Here is a 25,263-nt window from a genome sequence, read left to right on the forward strand (position 1 = left end):
ACGTTACACTATCTTATTTGGATGAAACGAATATTACAAATAAAAACAATTTTTTTTATTGTACAAAGAAAATATTGATTAAGTTATAAAAACAGCAGAAAGTGTGAAATGAATGAAATGAATGAATGAATGAAAAAGAGAGGAAGAGGATTAAGTGATTAAAAGATTAAAAAGAAGAAAGGAAAAAAGAGAAGAGAATGCGTCGAGCAGTTTAAATTGTTCTAACGAATGTCAAATGAGTTTAAGATATTTTATATATAGTTAAAATTTGTTTGTCCTGCATTTTTGTCGTACATAGACTAAATTCTAGAAATATAATTTTTTCATAATTTCTGTTATTCACGGATAAACCGTATTACACGTCACAGCATATGATATAATACAAAGTAGCTAAATAAAATTTATTATTTATTCACAGGTACGCGTCTTTTATCCACACATTTTGCCTATCAAATCTCTTCCACGCATTCTCATGCATTCTTTTTTAATAAATTTCAAATTAATTATCATTAGATCGTTAGAAACAGCTAATAATCTATGTACAATACACGTATATCAATCCTCAACCAGTTACCAAATGGTTACAAAATTATTGAATTGAATCACTATAAAATCTATGTTCAACTACCATAAGAAATTTCACTGAAATTCAAATTACTTTACTGTAACCGACTCGATACGAGCAACTTTATGAAAATGGAACGATCCGTTATACGAAATATTTCACAATTCCAACAGATCGAGATAATACCATTCCTTTTTTCATCTAATATATTCTTAAATTTATGTAAAATACCATATTGTGGATTTAATACCACATTCTTTACCTAATTGAAATCTAATTGGAAACAAGCACAATTTTATTTTTTATTCGTTCGATTAGTAGTTGAACATTATTACTAACAATAAAAATAAATTAATCAGTGAATTGAAACATTTACTCATATCAAAAAAAAAAAAAAATATAATAATAAAAAAATAGATAGGAGTCAAAGATGAAGAAGAGTAGGAGTGAGGAAAGGACGGAAGGGGTTGAGTGTAAAATCAAAAAGAAAAAAGAAAGGAGAATCGGAACAAGAAGAAAATCAGAGATGTTGAACTAGTTGTATCGCATGTTGCAAAGCATCTGCGATATTCTGAAAAACAGGTACACCTTCGCGCGACGCATAGTCCGACAGGTACATTCTTCCCCGATTGTAGTCTTTTATGGCTTGTTCAGTTAGCTAAAAAGAAATGTAACTTTATATAACAATATTATACAGAATTTTTTTTAATGGAAAAAATTAAGAGATATGAACAAAAAACATATTCTTGTATATTTTTTTAATATACATAATAATATTTATACTGTTCCAGAAGATGATCGATAAAGCTTAACTAATAATTTCTAGGACAATTTCATTTTAAGTAATATTTTTTTTTTGCGAATTTTCAACTTTATTAACAAATTATTAACGAAAAACATAAAAACTATTGTTATTTTGATGATAACATATAATAAACCATCAATTGCCAAGTTCAATATATCTGATGTATTAATCAAAAAAGTATTGATATACAATATACATAATAATTTCTTTACAATTGGATTAATGATTTGGCTTTTTTTTTTTTTTTAGATAAATTAAAATTTATTAGATTATAGTAAAAAATTTTTTGCAAAAATTATAATTTGCCGAAATTGCAAATATTGAAGAATATTTTTTTCAATTTTTTTATCTGAACTTCTAGTGAAAATTTAAAAATTATATTTTGTAAACTTGTCAATTATATACTATAAATTTCATTGAAATCAATTACTAAGAGTTATTTTAAAGAATAATAATTTTTTGCCTGATTGTATGTTGCTTCGACTATTTTTTCAAATTCAGAGATTCACATACGGTAACATATACAAATGCTATTCTATATAATGATGTTCTACACTTTATGCAATATTTTTCATTAATAATTTGAAACAAAACATGTCGAAATGAAAATTTATAAAGGAAAAAGTTGCTTGAAATTATTTTTAGAATCATCTGTTAATTAAGTCTTGTTAATTAATTTCTTAGATGTTAATTAATTAATATCTTATATAAAATATACAAAACATAGAAAATATTTACCTTTTCACCAGAAACTACGCAGTCTTCGGGAAGCGTTTGAACGCATAGGACTAATTTTGCGCGTAATCCAATGAGGTGAGCTGCCAATGCCATTATAGTGATACCACGTGAATGTTGCGGTATAATTAATAATATTAACCGCGAATTTTTCATTCTCTGCAATTCTTGTGGCAATACTCTTACGTTGTACTCATTCAGGCTTGATCGATATAAAGATAATCCAATAGATCTAGAATGATAAATAATTTACATGTAAACTTATAACGATATTGTCGAAATGGCAATAATCGAAAGAACGTTACATCTCGAATGCTCACTCGATCGAGGGTATGGCGATCGTTTCTAACCAAAACTGATCTTTACCGATTACTCCAATGTACAAGTCTCTCTTCTCGGATTCTGGCACGAAGAAATTGGTCCAATCTAAAAAGTTGAACGGTCGAACGAATCGTACACTCGACTGCTCGAACGCTTTCGTGAACAATTAATCGAGGCACGAACGTCTCGTAACAACCTGTTTGCTAGTTCATACACGCTAACAATACAAAGACTACTACAGGTCGTGGGAAATTTTTGAGAATAAGAAATACCTAAGAAACGATTAAAAGGTTGCACGATAGCTCTGCGAAGAAATTTCGTTGCCTTCCTACATAATATACTCCAAACTGAAGGTATCTCACTTTCACAAGAGACGCCGTTGCTTTTCATCCTCCACGATGATTCAGTAGCTAAGGCACAAAACTGTTCGAAGTTTATCCGCAATTCCGTTGGATCCCTTTTGCTCAAAAATCCATCATCTATCAATGACCTATAAGTTTCTGAAAACAGATATAAAAATAAATAAAGAAAATATAGCTAAATTAATATTTTCCGTTTTCATTGTTATCATATGTGATAAATATATATATATAATTATAAGTATAAATGATAGCATGATGCATGGATATATATATAAACGAGTTTTATTATAAAATATAAAAATATAAATATAAAAATTTATTACCAGATTTATTTACGATACTAAGAAATTCTGGCATCGATGATACGTTGCACTTAACACTCGATTGTAATGCTATCCAAGCCTACAAAATCAAAAATGCAAACAATATAAAATATATGTGCTTTTTATGTAATCTATATTTTTTTACATAAATTATATAATTTTATTTCGAAATAAGCAATTTACTAATTGACTAATTGTTTATTATGGATATCAAGAATATTATTGAACTTGACTTTGTTCTCGAATAAGAAATAAGGAATTCGAAATAAAGTTAAATTATAAAATAATAAATTGAATAAATATTATTCTTCAAAAAACAATAGAATATGCTTTCTCATTCTATCATTAAGCAATTCCGAACAGAAATAAGATTTATAGCTTTTTGCTTTCATATTTCTTTGGACAAAAAAAAAAAAACGAATTACTTATTTTAAATAAGAAAAATTGCTTATTCAGATTATAGATTCTAATTTTACATTATTAGCTAAACTTACTTCTTCTAAGTTTATACTTCCACTGTCACTCATATCCATAGACTTGAAAATCTCTCTGAGTATACTAATAAAATTAAAATTGAGTATTTAATACTATTTTATTTACATAAATATATATAGTTTCAACAAAAAAAACTCTTACACTAAATCTATTCCATTTTGATTGAATGATATTTTAATTGGTCTAATGCCATCTTCGGAATGCAGATCTTGCACATTAATTTCCTCACGTAGCACCTGGTAAAAGAGGATTCATAAATAATAATAATAATTAAAAACAATTTTACTGATGAAATATCACATACAACAATCATCTATATTTTACTAATTCTATTTCGTATTATATATAATATAAAATATATATAATATATATATATATGGAAGGTTCAGAAATTAATTAATCACTAATTGTAAATTACATTCTCTGAAAATGATGTGTATATATATATATATATATACCTTAGATGTACAATTCAGTGCAATAGATACACTTTCAAATATTGGTATCCTCTGTTTCTCCATTAAATACTGAAGTACTAGCAAACCATTCATCAGGTCACAATATTCTCTAAAGAATTAACGTTTGTTATACAAGTTGATAGTTATTAACATTAATTTATAGGATCAGAAAATAAGTGGAATCAAAAAAAATGCACTTACTGAATAGATACAGTTTCGCCAAGTATCGTTTGACCTTGACGATATGGATAAATAACAAGGATTAAAGATTCGCGGCGCGTAGCTGCCAACTGAGCTGCTTCAATGATGCCTGCACTATTGCGTGTTTGATTATCGATTACGAATAGTAATACTTTCGCCGTTTGTTTTGCTTCATATTCTTGAGCTATCAATTCTGGTCCCCATTGTGATACTTGCTGAAATACATTATTCATAATTATATCAACAATTATTAACAACAGATAAATCAAAATAAAATCGATATCGATAGTTACATACGGGATTGTAATAAGTAATTCCGAGTTTTTGTAAAGTTGGTATCGCTATTTCTGATCTCCATGTGGTCGGATTACAAGATCCACCCAGAAATACCTCACATGCCATTCTACCTGCGGAAATAAATATAATGTATATTGATATGTGCTAATATGTGCAAAAATATACATGTCTAAAATATACTTACTTGAAGCACTTTTATTGTTAATATCCTTTCCATCACAGTGTAACAAATGAGTAGCACTCATAGAAACGGCTGTTCTGAAATAAGATGTACATAAATTAGTCATAATTTCATGAGACTAATATTTTGTGATTTAAAGCAGTATTATCACACTCAAACTGCGAACATGTCAATCTTTATCTGATTTGCAAGAGGATTCGATATATATATATATATATTTATATATTTATATATATATATATCCAACTTAGAAGTTGTTAATTTCAAATAATAAATAATAGATAAAAGTTGAATTGATTTTCGTTAGAGTGTGGTAATGCTAAAATCATTTTATTACCAATTAACTTAATGTATGTAATATTGTACTGCTAAACATACTTCCAAGTATCAAATCCTTTTGCAACAAGGAAAAGCATGTTACGCTGCATTGTGAAAAACTATTCCTTTAATTACAACCAACTGTTTATTATTTTAAGCCTGTAACATATTTATTCACTTTTGTTGCATAATAAATAAAGTAATAATAAAAGAAAATATTTACATTACCTTTTTTTGCACAAATGTGCCAATTCAATGATAAAAATATAAAATTCTTGGAGCATTATATAAGCATGAGGACCAATAATCAGATAATTTTTAGTAAGTTGCCACTCTTTGTGTATGTGTATCCAGTATACAAGTGACAACATTACGTATGTTTTTTTTCCCTGAAATAAAATTATACTTCATTAGTGAAATTTTTTAGTTAAAAATGTAATTTTTATATTAAAGTTTTATTAAAGTTATTATTAAAATATAATAAATATATTTTTGTTAATTATACTTACATAGATTTTGTCGATATCTCTTGATATAAACTTGAACAAATATATAGAAAGATTTCATTGTATAAAATAATGTGAATTAGGCAAAGAATCTATGCCTATTTGATATATTTATTTTTTTAATCATTCAACAGAGGAGAATTTTGAATTTTCCTATTTAAAAGAAAAGTTATTATTATTTTTTTTTTTATTTTCTTTCTTATATAGTATGTTATAATTACAAACTATATAATGAATAGAGAGAGAAATATTCATATTTGTTTTAAATCTTTGTAAATAAGGATATAAGTATAAAGAAAATCGTAATCACTATGATAACAATGTATATATTCGCAATATTTACAATGTTATTTTTATTACTAATAAATATACACGTTAAAGTACACTATTTAATTACCTACTGCAGCTATTCACTGCTACCCATTGAGAACTAGCGTAAGTTTGCAAGGCGATGGAGAACCTGTCAGGCACACTAACCTTGATGATAGTTCGGTGCTGCATGCCCACGCATAAAAAACATATGTGGTAAACTTCAAAGGGAAAAACATTGATTTCGACTGCATTTCATGTGCATTCATTTATAAGTCTCAAATCCGAATAAAAAAACGCGGTAATCAAACTCAGATTCTCTGGAAAAATCAACAATGAGAGATCTGATAGTACACTCCCGCTATTGCTCATACTTATTTATACACCGTTATATTTAAAATGTAAGAGCGCGTCGTCAAAGAGGCACTGCTGTGGACAAATCACAAATAAATTACATACTCGTGAACATTCTTTTGATATCAGTGATATCGCGTATAATTTTATAAACGCGCGAAAAATACTCTACAGTTCGAAAGCACTACACTCGATTCAGATTAAGTTCTCTCGAAATCAGTAATCGTTGATGAAATCACAAATCAGCGCTACCACTGTTAAACGTCGCGCTTCATATCATGTTCCTTTTCTATCTCGTACACCTTCTTTCTTTTTTCTTTCACCCTCTCCTCTCTATCCTTCTTACGATTAGTTACCCTCACTCCTCCATTGCATAGGCACAGTATCCTTTTTCCTTTTCTTACTTATAAGCTTAATAGTTTCCAATTTTTGATTCAAAAAAAGAAGTCACTATAGACAAACAATGATTTTATTTTAATGAAAAACGAAACGTTTAATATATTTCACTTAATTACAATAATAATTTAGATATTTTTTGTCTTTTTCGTCTCTATCACTTCCCGCCACTAGTCTGTCGCATGTATATACTACTGTAGGTCGCGCGCACCGACTTAGGACCAGACTCGAGAATGACGTAAACCTCCAACAATGAAGAGTGATGTCACACACAGCGAAGTTCGTAGAGGTTTGCTCTCACTATCACTGTCATCGTCATTGCCATGGCAATTCATCCAGCAATTTTCGACTTTTTTAATTTGCTTTTAACTTACATTATTCCGAATGTTTTTAATTATTGCAAATCATATTTTAGTATAAATCTTACTTTTTACTTATACTTCAACATAATAATCGAATAATAATAAGAATACAATAATAATATGATCAAAACAAGTTTTTTCTTAATAATTCGTCACCAAGTTTAAGATTAAAAGATTCATTTTAGGAAATTATTGACGTCATTGATTTATGTTGCACATGTTACTTACGTACATTTCATTTTACATATATATTTTTCTTTTTTCTAAAAAAGATCACATTCACTGTAAATATACCTTTATATATAAATATACCTTTAATAATTTCTTTCTAGCTATTCATTTTATTTACACAGATTCATGTAGAGAATAAGAAATAATTTATAAAACTGATTCTTTACTATGCTTGATATGAAGAATTTTACTATAGAAAAATGATTCAATCAGAGTAAGAAAGTTTTCTTCAATGTGAATGAATATTTTTTAATAATTTTTATACTTTTTATGTATATAATTTATTTTTACAAAATCAAAAAATATACTTAAAAAAATGTTATTGTTTATTTACATTTATATAATATGAGTCAAGTATACGAAAGTAAGAATAATTCGATACAATATATGTAAATAAAATAATTGTGAATCGTGCGTAATATATGAATTCTGAAGAAATGAAATTTTTAAAAATATATGTTTTCGAAATTTAATTTTAAAATATATAGAAAAGAAAAAAATAAAAATATGAAAAATAAAATATATAAAATTGCTTTATTAAAATACTTAAGGAATTTATTAAATTATAATTTGATATTAATCTTGATAACAGGTGGTAAATTGCTATATTTCAAGTGAATTAGAATCTATTATATATTTATCTATTATATATATCTATTAAAAATTTTTTGCAGAGAAATATAAAATAAAAAAGAGAAAATAATTTAATAAATTGATCAATGAAATACTTCTATTTATTTCTATTTTGATCTAAAAATTTCGAAGAAAATTATTTCTATTAAGTTTCATATGTATCATTCATAAAAATGCTGCTTTATTTGCAATCACTAATTTTATTTTAGTTTCTGCTCTCTACACAGTTGTACAAATCGTGATAAACACCATTCTCGCGGTTGTAAATGTTTGGATGGAGTCACGACGTCGTGTATTTACCGTACATTTGGTATAACCTGATAAATAGAAAGCGATAGAATGATCTAGATTCGACGTAAAGATGCTTGGTATAATTGTATCTGGTCGACTCGTAAGTATTAAAGTTTTGTAGTAATAAATACCGACATTGTATTTCATTTTCGATATTAAACTGTCAAATATATTATTTAATTATAAATATATCAATATTCCTGTTTAAGGCGCATTTTATTATTCTTTTCTAGTTTGTTATTCTTTGTATATTATGGTTTTGTTTCGTATCTTGTTTTTGTTACCTTTCAGTAATGCCCCCACCTCATCCTACCCCGTCGTCAGCTTGACACGAGCATCTAATCGAACATGTGAAATGTAATGTCGAAAAATTCAAATCTTTTTCAAATTTCAGTCAATAAACCTGAATTATTTAAAATATATGTATAATATATAATTGTATATTAAATTTATTGTAAATTAAATTTTTTTTAGGTACAAACGGATTTTCAGCAAATAGGAGAAAACCAGTTTTTAATAACAGTACCTGATGCAGATAATATAAATCATATTGTGGTATTTCTCACAGGTACTATACCATTTCCTGATGGTACAGGTGGTGCAGGTATATTATAATATTACATAATTATATAAATATGATATTAATGATATTATTCTAAGAATTGTTTTTTATAGTGTATTTCAGTTGGCCAGATCCAACTGCTCCACCTAACTGGCAATTTCTTGGATATATCTCAAATGCTAAACCATCTGCTATATTTAAAATATCAAACTTAAAGAAGAATCATGAATTTGAAAACAGCAATTTAGGAATTTTTGGAGTTGGGAAAATTTCACATGTAGCACAAATAGGGGTGTCTGTTGAACCTATTGCAGCTATAGAACAACAAGCAGCTACAGTGACACAGGCTACATCAAACTCGTTTTTAGAATTTGTTCAAAAAATGCTTACTAGTTTTTTGAATTATGTTTCAAGTTTTTCTGTGACTCAAGCACAAATGACACCAAATCCAACAGAAAACTTTGTACCGCTATCTGCTATTCAAGGATGGTACGAAACTTTTGAGAGGAGGTTACAACAAAATCCAAATTTTTGGAAAGCATGATGAGAAAGCGACTAACTCTCAATAGTTCGTTTCCATTTTGCATAGTGATGCGTCATTTTTCAGCACTCGTGCTTTGTGTTCGCGAAGTATGGTGTATCAAAATGCGTCATATTGTGCGCGTAAATTCAACTTTTTTATATTCTCACTAAAGAACAATATGATAATAATAAGAGTAATTATGACGCTATTGCGTACCTTATTCAAAATGCAGTACTTGCAACCTGTTAATGTTTAATATAAACATTCATTTCATTTTTTATTGTTGATATCAAGTATATGCTTTTTGAATTAGTCATGAAAGAATAGAATTATATCATTTTTATTCTAATTATTCTATATTTCGTAAATAATGCAAAATATTAAAAACATGTAAATATTTTTAATTTATAATATGATAAAAAAAACATTAAACCTAATTTATGATAAAGCAATGGAAATGGCGCATGCGCCGACTTCCATTTTGTTCGTGAAGTTTGTGAACATCCATGAACAATTATAAAGATAGATTGTTATGTTACAAGAGAAAAGCAATGAATGATTATGAAGAAATTTTCACAGTGATATTATTTGTACTTTCATGAGGATAAAATTGAAACCTATTAATATGTATTTACATAATAAAAATATTCAATATATCAATTACTTGACCAGAGTTTTATGTTATCTATATTTTATTGATTTTTAAAAATAGAAAATGGTTTTTTGTATTATGATAAATGATAAAATGATTTTAAGAAAAAATTCTTACGTTGAAAATAACCAATAAGAAATATACCGAATAATGGAAAAACAGCTTAATTTGTATATAGACTAATCTGTCATTCTAACTCTCACATCGAGTAGAACGAGTGTCTTTTAAAAAAATTAATCAGAAAGTGAATTCTTCATAAAACCGTTATTCAACGAATGCTAAGAAAAAAAATAAACAAACAGTTTAATTAATGGAGATCGTTCTTTGTGATGCTGATCATTCTCCTGAATTGTCGTAACGAAAAGTGATCGCGTTTGGATTGAGTTCATATAAGACTAAGAGAATCGTTTATGCCGTAAGCTACCTACGTATCTTTTAAGAAAAATTTAAAATACTTAGATACTTGTTACGCTTGGAATCAAAATAGTTATATTTTTTCCCATGTGGAAAAAGGCTTTCTTTTTTAATTTAATAATGTCTACATTGTACTTCTTCTATAAACGATTATTCATGGATTTTGTATGAAATATTAAAACGATTGGATATCGTCCATCGCAAAGAAACTTCGCAATTCAAGGTAAGACATCATCACTATTACTTATACTATAAACTTGTTATTTTTAGTTTATTATTATTTATGAAAAAAAGAACATGTGAAAAACATCCGGCCGTTTTATTTGAAAATGTTTTTATCTTTTAATATTTTCTTAATTTCTTTTATATAAAATGTTTTTATTCTATTTTGTTTGATAATTACAATTGAAACATTTTATAGCAATTTGTAGCATTATCAATCTTCGACAAACACGAATATGCATATGTATGTCAATTTAAATGTTTATTAGTCTGATATATCCTTAATTTTTTAAATTTTATTCTTTTGATTATAATATTTAAGTATATTTAAATGATTAATACTCAATAAAGAATGATACATTTTTTTTGTATTTTTGTAAATATTTTTGTTTTGAAACAAAACAGATAACCCATAAAGACAAAACATTGTTTTATAGATATTGTATATATTTTTTTATTTCATCAATATATTTTTATATATGACATTTTCAAAATGACACAAATCAATAAGCGATAATAAACATAAGCACTTTAGCGTATGTTATATCGATATCTCGTTTACTTGCGTATCGTCTTATTTCGAATAGATTTATGGAATTTGATATCTAGTCGTGATTTAAATAATATGTATTTATCAATCGATAAAATATATATAATATTAAAATTTTTTGATAACATATATTTATGATTATTTATTTGCTTTTATTAAAATTTATAAAAAATATGTATAATTTAAGCGTAACGATATTATGAAGAACTATGCAATGTTTATAATGCAATGTATATAAAATATATATACGTAAAATATATTACATAAATTATTAATAAATAATCAGGTCTATTAAATAATTATGAAAATTAGAATATTCCAATGTTATATTATGTGTAAATATTATAAAAATAATCTATAATTCGCAATAAGAACTTTTCATGTTCAAGAAGGAGATTCAAGTTTATATATGATGTGTCACATAGAGAGGAGATGGAGAATTCTGAAGAGCCAACAAGTTTGCAATCCATTTGCCATTTACATGCTTCGGAATTATTTCCAAAGCATACACATTTTGAATGCGAGGATCAAACACTTACAGTTCCATTTACACCTTTGAGTGGAGAAAATATTGTAGCACTTGGACGTACATCGGATGGAGTATTGGCTCTTTCTAATTACAGACTCTATTTACAATTAAGTCAGGCATGTTACAATATTCCATTGGGTTTAATAGAGCAGTTAGAAGTTAAAGAACTTTTTTTCTTGCATATTGCTTGCAAGGATGCTCGTTCACTAAGGTATGGCATTTTATTATTTTATTAAATTTCATAATGTTTTTTTTCATAATATAATTTAATATTTTCAGTTGTGTTTTTGCTACAAATGAACATTGTTTGGAATGGTTCAAGCGATTACATAAGGTAACTTATCCTCGAAAGAGTGTAGAAGATATATTTGCTTTTGCATATTATGCTTGGTCTATGGAAGAAGGTAAAGAAAATTTTAAATTAGGAAAAGATAATACATCATATAGTGCTACCTTTAATTCAGAAGTAAGTAATTAATAATAAAACAAATATGAGTAAAATACAATTTAAATATAATTTAATTATTTTGTTTATTTCTTAGGTAGAACGACTAAAATTTAATTTACATACTACATGGCGTATAAGTCAAATCAATAAAGATTATCGCGTATGCCCGTCCTATCCACCATTACTTCTAGTTCCTTCTTGTGTTCCTGATGATAAACTCAAAGCTGGAGCAGAATACAGAAGTTTTCGACGAATTCCTGTCGTTGTTTGGAGGTAAAACTTAAAGAAATAAAGAAATAAAAAGTAAAAAACGTATTCACGATGATATGATTATTCATTTCATTATTATATATCACATTTGTCTTTTATAATTTCAAAGGCATGTAAATAATGGTGCGGTAATAGCACGAAGCAGTCAACCGGAAGTTGGATGGCTCGGTTGGCGAAATCCGGAAGATGAAATGCTTTTGCAGGGTCTTTCAGATGCATGTTCCTATGATAAAGATAAATCGGATTCGTCTAGCATTTATCCTGATTCTGGCGATGATAATGTCACGACAAATAGAACGAAAGTGAGCATCGAATATATAATTATTTAAAGTTAATGTGATCTTTAACGAATTAGTAATTTATGTTGTTTGTAGAAAGTTTTAATCGTGGATGCTAGGTCATATTCAACTGCTTTCGCTAATAGAGCACGTGGAGGTGGTTACGAATATCCTGGATATTATCCAAGTTGTGACATACAATTCATGAATTTACCAAATATTCATTCGATACGAAAAAGTTTTCACGCGGTAAGACAACTCTGTGCATCAGATGCAGATCAACCTAAGTAAATATTACATATGTTTAGTTATCTTTTCTTTTTATTATGGTAATATTATTTAAATTAAATTGATATAAAACTTCAATTTATATAGTTGGCTTAGTCTATTGGAAGGAACACGATGGTTACAACATATGTCTGGATTATTACGTGCTGCAGTAACTGTAGCATCGGCAATAGAAAGAGACGGCCGACCGGTATTAGTACATTGTAGTGATGGTTGGGATAGAACGCCTCAGATTGTTGCTCTAGCGCAAATTCTTCTTGATCCTTATTATCGAACTATGGAGGTATGCCAAAGGTATTTTTTTTTCTTGTTATTAATTTATAATTAATAATCATTTCGTTATTTCGTTTTATTATTACTAGGGATTCCAAATTTTATGTGAGAGAGAATGGTTAGACTTTGGACATAAATTTGCGGATCGTTGTGGGCAAACGGTAGGCTGTGAAGATCCGAATGAACGATGTCCAGTATTTTTACAATGGCTCGATTGTGTACATCAATTAATTTTACAATTCAAGTGCAGTTTTCAAATGTCCTCTGCATATCTTGTAAATAGACAGAAATTCATATATATTTATTTCAAAATATTAGTTCAATTAATTATATTAATGGATTTTAGGTAAAACTTGCACAGCATACATATTCTCAGCTTTTTGGCACATTTCTTTGTAATACAATGCAAGAAAGATTACAATTAAGAATACGGGAACGTACATTTTCTGTTTGGCGTTTTTTAAATACCAGTTCATTCGTAAATCATTTGTATTCTCCTTTAAAAAATCAAGTAAGATATTTTTCATCATATATATATATTATGATAAATTCATTATCAATTTGATATTTTCATATAAGATTTACGATACAATAAACATTATTCAATGTAATAGAATAATAGTATTAGTAGATACATTCCATATTTTAAGAAAAATATTTTATGGAAAATTTTTTTATTTGCTAGGTATTATGGCCAAGTTGTAATGTCCGTGACCTTGTTTTATGGTCTGAAGTATATTTAGGTTCTATGGAATGTCCTCTTGGCATGAGAGACGATAAACAGAAAGTAACAATGATAGATATTGAGGGTGCTGAGAATGAAGAACCTCAAGGTCAAATGACTAAAACTCGTTCATATGGCGATCTTATGCATACCCCTGATCATACGGCCTATCTTCATCGTCGACTTAGTGATCCAAGCGCTTCGATGGAAAAGTAATTAAGTTTATTTAATTTTTAATATTCATCTTTTTTATTATATGTTTTGTATCATGAAATGAATGAAATAATGTGTATATAATTCATACAATTTTATTATAGAAAATTTGATTCGTTAACACTCGACACAGAAACGGGTGAAAAAGGAAAACATAATTGTACAGAAAGTTGTAGAATTGATGATACAGTAGAGAAAAATGTGATGGAGGATTTGAACAAAGTAGAACATTATACAAAAACAATGCAAATTTTGAATGATTCGCCGCTAAATCCGTCAGTAGATAGTTCAACGGATACGCTAATACCCAGTAGCGAGTTTTTATTTGATACAATTGATAAGGAAACGTAAGTATTATCAAAACTATATATTCACGATATAGAGAATTAAAATTGATAAGTTAATTAATTAAATAATTGATAAATTAAAATCTACATACATACTCAATCATAAATCTTGAATTTCGAAATTCAAAGTTGAAAATAGAATCAAAAATTTAAATTTGAATAAAAACAATAAAAATATTTGCCGCAGCAAATTTTTGAACAGCAAAACGCAGAAAAATTCGCCACCGGATATCGTATCTCCATGGATTGAGAACAATTCAACCAATCGTATCGTTTGCTCTTGTAATCGAAATTACAATCATAATCATAATGAGGGTAGTGATGTTAGTGATATTAGTGCGCCGCAAATTTCGAGAACACCTAGTAGCATTTGTCCAGCTTCACCAATTTACCAAGACATAATACCAGATAATCCTGATAGATTGGATGATGTTGATGGTCTTCCAGTTATACATTGCGACGTTCAAATGCGTGTGCAACAGATTATCATGGAACATAAGGTACTAATTTTAATTAGTTGAGCACAGTATTCATTAATAAAAAAAAGTTTGAAGTTGGATGATTATGATATTGTTTCCTTTCTCTTTCTTTTTTTTATTGCTTTTTAGTTGAAGGAAGAAGCATTAAGGAAGGAATTACATACAACAAGAATGGCTTTGATCAAACAAGTTTGTAATCATAACGCAGAAACCGATCGCGTTGATGATATCGTGAGTTGAAAAATTATTTAAAGTGATTGGATTAAATTTTGATTTCATTAAAATCAAAAATAAGAGTATAATTTTACTGATTATAAGATACTTGCATGTATACATATAAAAAAGAAAGGAAGAAAGAAAGAAAAAGTCTGACAATTAAAAAAAAAAAAAACACCCGAACACTGTAATTATTTATTTCAGGGATCATTACCTGATTCAGTTGGAAGTACTGGCGATCATGGAGAATCATTACCTTCGGACATGTCATGGGAAGCAGTGGAGGAATTAGGTCCTGCTCCTACTCTTTGGGTACCAGATCATGCTGTAAATCGATGCATGGGATGTGATACAGAATTTTGGTTGGGACGACGTAAGCATCATTGCAGGTATGCGGCACGCAGACCAATGTCATTTGTAACATCGTAATCACTGTTTATAATAATTTCTTTGAATAAATAGTTGTGTAATATAACCAGGTTTAGAATAAAGGTATAGAATAAATATGAGAATATAAGTTTAAAATAGATTATTTGCTTCTTTATCGTAGATGCTGTGGCAAAATCTTTTGTGCGGATTGTTCTGAGAATTCAACACCACTTCCTAACGAACAACTGTACAATCCTGTGAGAGTTTGTAGTGATTGTTTCTCTCGACTTCACCGACACACAAGTCCTTGTCAGTATAATATTCGTCATCAAAGCAAAGGAGAAAACGATACGGAACTCTCGTCAAATTCTGAAAATTTGACAACTTGTCAAAGATCAAAAGGTTTGAATCTGACGAAAGACAGTTGCTGCGATAATTTATTGCAAGTTGTGCATCAGAAAGTACAACCTCCAGTTACAGCAGCTACTGTAAATTGAGAAAACTCGCACGAACTTAATAAGGAACATTTGTAGCATTCGGGTTTTTATTTGGTTTTCGACGCCGCGAGAAGTGTATCTTTACTACGATCAACTGCGATACGCGTTCTCGCATTTTTCATCTATGTCTGTACAATATATACTTCGATCAGATGTATATGTTGCGTGTGAATCGATAGTTTCACAATTACAGTTAGATGATTTGGAGTGATCTAATATTTATTGTTAGATTAATCATTTGTACGGAAAAGAGTGTATAGTTCATCGGATAAATTGAGAAAAAAATGTCAATATACGAAAGATTGTATATATCTTAGTTGAATCAACGAGGAGATACTAGGCTTCTTCAAACACAAAACCCTATTCAAGTTTCCCTGTTTTTAGATGATATTATTCCCTTCTCAAAGATACAGCAAGTAAGGCCGAAAAATATTTTGGATAGGCTGTGATTGACGTTTAATTCTAGATACCATATGAGGTGTGCTCTTTAATTAAATAAATCGATCGATCGATGAAACAACTCCTTATTATTAGTAGTTGAATAATGATACGAGTAATCTGTATTTGTATATTACCGCTATTTACGAGAATTGGTATATTAAATGTCATTATCGCAATATGCGATTGTTTTTTTGTTTTCACTTTCTCTTTCTCTCTTGCTTATGCGTATGATTGCAGTTGGTTTTTACACAGTGGTCTTCAATCCGGTAAAATTCTGAAGCGGTGATGCATTCTTTAAAATCTGCGTTGCATTTCTTATAATATCGAAGTCGTCCTTTGTGTCATCTGCATTTTGAAATTGTATCAGAATAACAAGATACGTTGTCACAACTCCCGCAATCTAAATGATATATTATATGCAGTACAACAATAATATATATGTTTTATATTATTTAAATGCATTTGTTTTCATGTGAGTACTTAAAATATTCTTACTGATGTTATTAAATTTCTATCCAAGGAAAAAAGTCCGCATGCTGAAAATTCGAGAGGCCGATGCAACAATTGAAGCGAAAATATTTCTAATTCTCGTCGGGCATTTGCTTCAAAACTACAAGAAAGTAACTGGCTAACGAGAACTGCCGTTTTTTTCCCCTGAAACGAAAGTGTCTTTCAAATTTATGTTTTGTTTTCTTCTATTTTTTTTTCTACCTCTGCAATTGTAGAATAACTGGGTTGAACAATTATCAGCATTCTAGTTATATGAAAGATGCACCATCCACCTTGTACGATCAGAAATATCCATTCATGTCTTTCACCAGCTTGTATTATTAAAAAATATGGTGTGATAACTAGGTGTAACAAACAGGTTACAGTAACAGCTAATATCACGAAACCAAATGTACTGTTTATAAGAGAAACTGCATCACAAAGAGAAGAATGAACCATTATCAATTCAGATATATTGTTTACGTACATTTTATTTTCTGCAAATATATAATACGCAAAGTATGAAAAATATTATTTTATTGTTCAATTTTCATTGTGTTTGAATTTTAGTAATTATCTATAAAATATACCATCTAATTTTCGCGATAGTCTATAGCTGCCTAATACAATTTGACGTTTTGGTTTGAGGTTCCATCTTTTTTTGTCGTCTATATCATCAGCTGTTTAAACGAGTAAGAAAAAGATATAAGAAATATATTCGATTTTAATGATATCCGTTTTTAAATAAATAATTTCAGTTGTTTTGATTGATAAAATGAAATTAAAAATTATTAAAAAAAGTTATTATCAATCACATTGAAGATTGTTTTAATTTTATTCTATTTACCTGTCTCGGGACATTTTCGAAAATAATCCATTGCATTGTCATTGTTGTTGCTATTTGCATTGAACAAATCCTTGAGACTAGTATTTAAACGAATGAATCTTTGTCCTATGTTATATGTTGAGACAGTGTATTGAATTTCTGTCGAAATAATTATTGTATACATGAAATATAGAGGTGCATAATTAATGGGACCTTTGCTGGTCATCGCTTTATTATTGACTTTCGTTTTACGATTCCACGTGTAAAAATCTATAATTGAATTGAACCAGAGATAACTTAGACTACATATTGTTAACACAATCGTGAATCTTCGAGCCGCTTTTGCAGATGATACGCCGATTTTTTCGTCCACCTTAAATAAAAAAAAATTTGGATACACTTTATATTTAAATTTATTTCGTATAATTGATAGAATAATAGAAAATTTGTAAATTTGTAAATTTACTGATTCTTTACCTCAATTAATTTGTTTATGACAAGTTGCAAATATTTCCAACGGAAAGGAGAGCCAATAATACAAACCACAGTTAAACTCATTACCCCAAGCACATCACTACATGTTGCAATTATTGCTGTTCGAGATTTTAATCTGGTACTATATTCCCAACCATCTTTTAGATCTCGCCATAAACCCCAAATTTCTGCACTAAGTAGTAATATAAGTAGGCATAAACTATAAAATATATCAATGTTATCATTTCTTAATTTTATTTTAACGTTTCCTATTGCGTTTCTATTAGAACAACGTTTCTAAGCTACAAACAAATTTTTTTAACAATTTAATTTACTGTTCTTTCTTACCTATAGATAAGATCTATAATATTTAAACGAGCCTGACATCCTTCAGAAGTATGCACAAAAAATCTTACTGGAACCAAGCCACACAATTTACTAAGGTAATATATCGGAAAGATTGCTTGGCAAAGTTCATTGTTAAACAGAATTTTCCTTCTTTCTTCTATTCGCTTTACCTCCATCTTTCAATCGATCTTCTAATTTAGTTGTATCGTATTTGCGAACGAAACAATTCGATCTATATTTTTTTGCTTTTCTACGAGTAGTCGATCAAACACAAAAAGAATCACACTAAAAATATAGAAACCAATATTCAATTTGCACATTTACTTTTCTTCCTTATCACATTTCATTGTTATACATGAATATTAACAGAATAAAATGAAAAACTTTATTTGAGACATTATCGATGATTCATCATTCATTATTGTTGTTCCATTGCATGCACATTTTCGGTTGGTATATACATTTTTTAAATATTATTAGAAATAAAAATAAGTGAAATTAATTAGAGATATATAAAAAGTAGCACAACATCTACATTACAATACATTTTCTTCGTCTAAATAAATTCCAAATAATTTTAAATGAGTTGCGAGCGAAGAAGAAAAACACTGCTTTATTAATATTTATTGCAGTATACTCTCTCTCTTTCTCTGGTTTTTATTACTAGAAGGACATGATATCAAATATTAGTTTCAACTCCATATATTCATTCTTGTCAGATTGTTGACAGGTAATTATTGTTGATATTACAATATTGACTTTCCTGAGAAATAACATGTTTCTCCACGAACGCTTAATGGTATCATTGAGCGCGAGCGTTCATAACAGGTGTTTATATATAGTTATTGAAAATATAATATAACGCGCGTGCGTTAAGAAAGAGAGAGATTGTAAATAAATTTCTAACTAAACGTATATTTTTCTTCATTCATAATTATCTTTATTCTTTATTAATATAATATTTAATTTTACGAATAAAAAATTTAATAAATATAAAGAAAAGGAAGAAACAATTGTAATTTATATTATAAATTATAATATATATTTATAAAGAATATAAAATAAAGAAAGAGTATAAAATAAAGGACTATGTAATATAAGTTACCGAAAAGAAAATAAGATTGCATCGATAAACAAATGTAGTGCAAGTTTTATTTTATTGAAGTATTTTTCTTTTCAACTAGCTCAATAATGATAAAACGACGTGATAAGTATTCATACTATAACATTTTCATGCGATGTGATCTATCACGTTGAAAAAAATTATGGGAAAGAACATGCGCGTTGATAATATTTGATACTTGATCTTTAACCATTATCGCATTTGTCGATCAATCCTTCATTTTCTTTCATCGTATTTTGCTTTTTTGTCTTTCGTTTCGATATTTCTATTATTTCATAAACAAGAATAAAATATACAATTATAATTATTGTTTAATATAAAAACGTGCATAAATTGGTACGATTAGCCATTATATTAATCAAAATTCATTTTAAAAATTAATTTTAAAATGCATATTTTGTGTATTTTCAATAATAATAAATATTTTTCAATTCTTCGTAATTATTATATTCGAATTTGTATTCGAATTTATATATTGTTAAAAAGCGACAACTAGTGGAATTAATTGCAACTAAACTTTGTGTCATGAATCGTGATTCAAGATCACTGAAGTTTAACGAAATGGTTTCGTTACAGGTTAGGATGTCTTATGTTTATATAAATATAAATATATAAATATTTATGTGATTATAAATATATAAATTTTATGTTAATTAAATGATTATTTGAGAATATTTTTATATATTTTATATATTTTGATAAATGGAGTGCAACGAAGAAGATTGGTCGATAGAATGTTCAGATGATGAGAAATATGAAATGGATGGAAAGGTTAATAAAAAGAAAATAATAAAAGCAATAATATATAGTTTTACGTGGTTTACTCTTTTTTCTTTGTTTCTTTATTTTGATATTTGTTTAGAATGAATGGACTTTGAAACCTGATGATATATTAACATTAATTGAAGCTCTCGAAGCTAATAACAGAACTTCAGAACTCGAATGGAAGTGTCCTGGTAGAAGAGGTCCATCACCTGTTCCATCAAATAATCGACAACAAGATAATGGCTCACAAGAGTACAAGTACTTATATAGATTTCAATATTTAAGATTATCGTTAATTCTGTCATTATCATATTTTATTTTTTTGTATTACTGTCATTCTGTCATTGTTTTATTTAGAGCGGAAGAAAAATCAGATTTTGATTTTATGGATGAAATGTCGTCACCAAGATTACCAGTTCGTAGAACTGGAGAAAGCACACCAAAGGGAAGTGCTAAGAAAAAGACTGCTAGCTTTAATGGTGTACTATCTACTATGTTAAGACATCGTAGATTAGAGCAACAGGAAATCAATTCAAGTCCAAAAAAGATTGAATCATCTGTGTCAAAGACACAACCAATCTAAAGCTCTTGTTACATCAATTTCAGCATAAATGTTTGTATATGAAAATTCTATCATTAGTAAATTTTTTCTCTTCAACATTTAAGTATATTTAAATTCGATTATTAATATCAATTTCAAATTCTAATTAAAATTGTTCATATTAGCATATATTAGTATTTTTCGCGTTATTTAATTAGATATGTAGATAAATAGTATTTGTATCTTTTTTTGCACAGAACATATATGTATATAAGTATTTCAATACAAGTTATTTTTTAATTAGACATAGTTATGTATATTTATTTAATAAATAAATAAAAGAAAAATAGTACAAAAATATAAAAATTTATACGTTTTGTTTTTCGTGCTTAGCCCAATCTGGAAATTCACCTGTACCCCAAATATAACTACCCCATACAAGGAAAGAAAGAGTATTTATTAAAAGAGTATATATAGAAGGAATGCAACCTCCTATCATTAAATGTTTAGTTTTCAATTTTCCAACCATAGCTATAATTGCATTTGGAGGCGTACCGACCGGTAATCGAAAAGAATAAGAACACATTATAGCTGATGGCACCATTAAAAATAATGGATTCATCTCCATTGCTATACACTGTAAGTAAAAAAGTAATTATTAACAGATTGACAATAAGTTAAATAATATTAGTTTTTCAAGTAATCTTTTACCATTTGTGCCACAATTGGTAAAGTAATATTTGCAACACCGACATTTGCAGTAAATTCCGTAAAAATACCAATGAAAAAAGAAACGAAAAGCAAAACTAATGCTGGAGGCAAATATCGTAATGGTATCATTGCTTCTCCGACCATTTTTGCCATTCCGGAAGCAACACTGGCTCTGGATATTGCAAATCCACCACCCAAAAGAAACATTAAACCCCAAGGCATCTTATTTTGGATTAAGGTCCATGTAATCAAACCTTCAGAAGATTTAACAGGTCTTGATTCGGCTACGAAAAAAATGAATAATGATGAATAGATAATTCGGATATATAAAAATTACATAATGGAAATTATTATCCATATATAATTTTATATATATATATTATAATTTTTATGCTTTTTTTAATACTTACGATCTCTATTATAGCTTTGAAGAAAATTTAAATCTTTCGGTATGTAAAACATTAAGACTGATACACCTATGACAGGCAATGAATCTCGAACATCTCTATCAATGAAATTCATAGATTTTAAATAAAATTATAAAGATTTACAATGAATAAATATTTGTGTATTTATATATTTTTTAAATTGATGAGAATTAAATAAAACGTATAAAAAGATATTTAACATTTGTGTCAAATATTCTGCCCATCCTACTACAAAGCCAGGTTTTCGAAATAACCATAAAATAACACAAATAATAAAGAGGATAGCAACTGATAATTCGTGAAATGACATTTTCCCTAGTTCTTTATATCTTTGACCTATTACCTGTAAATAGAGAAATAATAATAAATAAATCATTCTGTAATAAAAAAATATATAATTTTTGATTACTTCGTTCGTAATCGCTTGTCCTTCTGCACCAATAGTTGCTATTTGTGCATCTTTGCTATCTGGTCTAAGATAACCCATATAAGCTATGCGAAGATAAACCCACGTCAAGAAGGAATTAATAATCATTTGTGGTATAGAAGATATCATCCAATTTGTGAAAGTAATAGGCTCGGCAAGTGGAAATGTGCTTTCGAAAATTCCTTTAAATGTAAGATTAGTACCCGTACCTACAAGCGTCCCTGTGCCACCAATGCTTGAGCAATATGCAGCAGCCAGTAAATAAGCTTTTGTTATATTTGTTGGTTCTTGCACTCTGCAATATGTTAAAATGAAAAGATCATAATAATATTCCTATTCCCTATCCTAGTTCATTCTAATTTCAGTCTCATTTATGCCTATCTCTCTTTATGTTATATATTTCTATATCTTACGGTTCTGTACTTTCCGGAGTAATTTTTTCTACGTAGACTTCACAAAGTCCAGCCTAAAGAAAAATTGAAAATTTAACTAAAATTAGAAGAGAATTTTCTCAATAATATTTAAATAATTAGAAACATATATTTACAGATGAACGAAAAAAAGATTAAGATGAAAATAATAAAAACCTGTTCTAATTGATTCAGAATTGCGAATATGATCGGTACCATCATGGCAGTTGTTGCAGTATTTGTAATCCACATAGATATTAAAGTGGTTACAACACAAAGACTACCAAGTATTCTTGCATGAGTACATCCAACTATTTTCATTACTCCAAGAGCGATTCGTAAATGTAATCCACTATGTTCAATTGCTAAAGCAAGAATTAAACCTCCTATAAAAACCATTATAGTATCATTCATGTAACAACCACAAGCTTCTTGTGAAGTTAATATTCCGAATGCTGGAAATAACACAACTGGAATTATCGCAGTAACTGCCATAGGAAAACATTCAGTAATCCAATAACCAGCCATTAATAATACTACAAAAGCGCATCTAGTTTCCTAAAAATATCATAAAATAGATATTTTTTATAATTTGATTCCTTAAAACATTATTTTCAAACTAAATACCGAAGTATTATAATTTATAAGTAAAATTAGTAATATAAATAGCCAAGATAAGGCAAACACTATTTTCCAGTATAATTTGAGAAATTGTAACGTCAGCCATAGAATTTCTTTTACAGGTCGTCGTGCCGTTCGTTGTGCCGGTGATGGCACTATATCTTCTCTATCGGCCATATTTTTATATCATTTTTTCTAAAACATTGATTAAATAACGAATTCAATATCTCTTTTTTTTTATCAAGAGTGACAAACTGATTCTAATCGATTATTTGTTTGTATTTATCATATATGTATCTATGCACGTATTACTTGTTTTTAACTTCTTTTGTTACAATTTATATTTATATTTGATAACTTTTATAGATGTTTTTTCAGATGATAAACGAACAAAAATTGATGAATTAGCGATTAAAAAATGAATAAAGCGTTATTACAAAGTTATTGTCTTTTTCAGACTTTCTCTTATATATATCAAATTAAAGTAATCATTACAAAGTAAACTTGTTGAAAAAAATGTATTTTTATCAATTTGGATAATTTTTAAAAATTAATTTTTGGAAAAATTAATATTTAAACAAATTTTTTTAAAACTAACAATAAGATAAATTTTAATTTCCGAGATAGTTGCAAAATTTTTAATATTATTGCATTCTATTATTTAATTCTGTCTAATATATATAATATTTTAATTTTGGAATAAGAAAAATATAAATAAGAATTGTAAACAAAAAGATAGAGATAGAGTAAAAATTAAGGAATTAACAGCATTTTTAAAAAAAATTGATATCGCAAATGAAACAAAATATAAAAAATATAAATATAGAAAAATAGAAAAATAAATAAGAGTAAATAATAAAAAAAAGATAAAAATAGGGCAACACTTAGCGCTGTTTCCTAAATGCAAAAAACATCATTTCAAAAATACTCAAGAGATGGCATTGATTCTTAATTCTTGTAGCAACATGATAAACATTTATTTTACCGACCGGATATTGAGTATCTGAATCTCATATTTAATCCATGGTTTAGCGAACAATATTATATAAAAATGTATATGATAAAAAAAAAAAAAAAGAAAATCCCCGAAAAAAACTGTTCATTATTATATTTTTATACAAAAATATAATGTTCTATAATAAAAATAGACGGACGTGCATAATTATATATTCATAAATACTTACATATAATTAGATATAAAGTGCAATATTTTATATATGTTTACAAAATATTGATTTATAATAACAAATAAAAATATTGAAATTTAATTTTAATTCCAAACATTATTAATATTGCAATCTTACTCTGAATCAAATTGATAACATTGAGAATGATGCTAAAATAGTAATCAACTTTACTGAGGTATGAAACAAAAAAATGCATTCAATATTAGATTTATTCTATATATCTTATATATAGTTATAATTTATATTTATAGTTAAAATTAAATTTGAATTTAATTGTGAATGCTATATGATATAATGATAAATACAAAATTGCGAATTTCGTATTTAGGTTATTTTTATCCTCGCATGTGATGTAGCACATGTTCATGCGCGCGCATGAGTTTGTTTATGATTAATGAAAAAGAAATAAATTTTATTTTTTCAAATTTAACAAATGATATCATCCAGTTTGTATTTATTTACCTTATTCAATAAA

At 27.7% G+C, this 25,263-nt stretch overlaps 6 protein-coding genes across 34 annotated transcripts; 3 read left to right on the plus strand and 3 right to left on the minus strand.

Moving 5' to 3' along the window:
• Nucleotides 1-33: 33 nt before the first annotated feature.
• LOC100865822 (uncharacterized) lies at nucleotides 34-6,819 on the minus strand. Of its 22 annotated transcripts, none has more exons than XM_086917422.1 (15): nucleotides 5,969-6,819; nucleotides 5,571-5,720; nucleotides 5,290-5,450; nucleotides 5,081-5,220; nucleotides 4,747-4,820; nucleotides 4,563-4,672; nucleotides 4,266-4,480; nucleotides 4,065-4,173; nucleotides 3,748-3,842; nucleotides 3,606-3,669; nucleotides 3,112-3,190; nucleotides 2,699-2,926; nucleotides 2,426-2,531; nucleotides 2,109-2,337; nucleotides 34-1,223 (listed from the first exon to the last, which is right to left on the minus strand). In XM_086917422.1, exons 5-15 carry the CDS (start codon nucleotides 4,805-4,807, stop codon nucleotides 1,086-1,088), a joined length of 1,434 nt encoding a protein of 477 aa, XP_086773548.1. In that variant the 5' UTR covers nucleotides 4,808-4,820; nucleotides 5,081-5,220; nucleotides 5,290-5,450; nucleotides 5,571-5,720; nucleotides 5,969-6,819; the 3' UTR covers nucleotides 34-1,085. The 22 variants fall into 22 exon arrangements, with proteins under 22 accessions (XP_086773548.1, XP_086773549.1, XP_086773551.1 ...); XM_086917423.1 differs by having other exon boundaries at nucleotides 5,081-5,202; nucleotides 5,965-6,630; XM_086917425.1 differs by having other exon boundaries at nucleotides 2,789-2,926; nucleotides 5,122-5,220; nucleotides 5,965-6,630.
• LOC100872686 (protein OPI10 homolog) lies at nucleotides 6,797-9,891 on the plus strand. 4 transcript variants are annotated; one of them, XM_086917436.1, is made up of 4 exons: nucleotides 6,797-6,915; nucleotides 8,062-8,243; nucleotides 8,618-8,747; nucleotides 8,819-9,891. In XM_086917436.1, the coding sequence occupies exons 2-4, from the start codon at nucleotides 8,214-8,216 to the stop codon at nucleotides 9,247-9,249; spliced, it is 591 nt and encodes a 196-aa protein (XP_086773562.1). In that variant the 5' UTR covers nucleotides 6,797-6,915; nucleotides 8,062-8,213; the 3' UTR covers nucleotides 9,250-9,891. The 4 variants fall into 4 exon arrangements, with proteins under 4 accessions (XP_086773562.1, XP_012340358.1, XP_086773563.1 ...); XM_012484904.3 differs by having other exon boundaries at nucleotides 6,799-6,905; XM_086917437.1 differs by having other exon boundaries at nucleotides 6,809-6,905; nucleotides 8,080-8,243.
• Nucleotides 9,892-10,066: 175 nt separating this feature from the next.
• LOC100864905 (phosphatidylinositol-3,5-bisphosphate 3-phosphatase MTMR3) lies at nucleotides 10,067-16,614 on the plus strand. Of its 3 annotated transcripts, XM_012484893.3 has the most exons (15): nucleotides 10,067-10,517; nucleotides 11,492-11,806; nucleotides 11,875-12,061; nucleotides 12,138-12,316; nucleotides 12,423-12,615; nucleotides 12,688-12,878; nucleotides 12,967-13,162; nucleotides 13,242-13,427; nucleotides 13,499-13,663; nucleotides 13,838-14,088; nucleotides 14,194-14,436; nucleotides 14,624-14,936; nucleotides 15,045-15,146; nucleotides 15,336-15,520; nucleotides 15,682-16,614. In XM_012484893.3, exons 2-15 carry the CDS (start codon nucleotides 11,499-11,501, stop codon nucleotides 15,995-15,997), a joined length of 3,015 nt encoding a protein of 1,004 aa, XP_012340347.2. In that variant the 5' UTR covers nucleotides 10,067-10,517; nucleotides 11,492-11,498; the 3' UTR covers nucleotides 15,998-16,614. The 3 variants fall into 3 exon arrangements, with proteins under 3 accessions (XP_012340347.2, XP_012340349.2, XP_086773521.1); XM_012484895.3 differs by lacking the exon at nucleotides 10,067-10,517 and having other exon boundaries at nucleotides 11,474-11,806; XM_086917395.1 differs by lacking the exons at nucleotides 10,067-10,517; nucleotides 15,045-15,146.
• On the minus strand, nucleotides 16,465-19,669 carry LOC100870779 (gustatory receptor for sugar taste 43a). The gene is made up of 7 exons (XM_086917433.1): nucleotides 18,576-19,669; nucleotides 18,231-18,447; nucleotides 17,775-18,126; nucleotides 17,518-17,607; nucleotides 17,150-17,424; nucleotides 16,934-17,092; nucleotides 16,465-16,838 (listed from the first exon to the last, which is right to left on the minus strand). The coding sequence occupies exons 1-7, from the start codon at nucleotides 18,749-18,751 to the stop codon at nucleotides 16,683-16,685; spliced, it is 1,425 nt and encodes a 474-aa protein (XP_086773559.1). The 5' UTR covers nucleotides 18,752-19,669; the 3' UTR covers nucleotides 16,465-16,682.
• A 156-nt stretch (nucleotides 19,670-19,825) lies between these two features.
• Pa1 (PTIP binding protein Pa1) lies at nucleotides 19,826-22,337 on the plus strand. Of its 3 annotated transcripts, XR_015295140.1 has the most exons (6): nucleotides 19,826-20,274; nucleotides 20,407-20,469; nucleotides 20,561-20,721; nucleotides 20,821-21,076; nucleotides 21,398-21,643; nucleotides 21,766-22,337. XR_015295140.1 is itself a non-coding variant. In XM_086917439.1 (4 exons), exons 1-4 carry the CDS (start codon nucleotides 20,224-20,226, stop codon nucleotides 21,044-21,046), a joined length of 501 nt encoding a protein of 166 aa, XP_086773565.1. In that variant the 5' UTR covers nucleotides 19,896-20,223; the 3' UTR covers nucleotides 21,047-21,370. The 3 variants fall into 3 exon arrangements, 1 of the variants encoding a protein (XP_086773565.1); XR_015295141.1 differs by having other exon boundaries at nucleotides 20,263-20,469; XM_086917439.1 differs by lacking the exons at nucleotides 21,398-21,643; nucleotides 21,766-22,337 and having other exon boundaries at nucleotides 19,896-20,274; nucleotides 20,821-21,370.
• Nucleotides 21,297-23,927, minus strand: LOC100870655 (protein I'm not dead yet). The gene is made up of 8 exons (XM_012484995.2): nucleotides 23,608-23,927; nucleotides 23,158-23,538; nucleotides 22,984-23,036; nucleotides 22,553-22,865; nucleotides 22,344-22,486; nucleotides 22,126-22,220; nucleotides 21,716-21,999; nucleotides 21,297-21,641 (listed from the first exon to the last, which is right to left on the minus strand). Exons 1-8 carry the CDS (start codon nucleotides 23,776-23,778, stop codon nucleotides 21,372-21,374), a joined length of 1,710 nt encoding a protein of 569 aa, XP_012340449.1. The 5' UTR covers nucleotides 23,779-23,927; the 3' UTR covers nucleotides 21,297-21,371.
• Nucleotides 23,928-25,263: the final 1,336 nt, after the last annotated feature.

This window comes from Apis florea, unplaced genomic scaffold (assembly GCF_048593485.1).
Source record: "Apis florea isolate Af1SG1 unplaced genomic scaffold, ASM4859348v1 contig_2201_pilon, whole genome shotgun sequence".
NCBI classification, from domain to species: domain Eukaryota; kingdom Metazoa; phylum Arthropoda; class Insecta; order Hymenoptera; family Apidae; genus Apis; species Apis florea.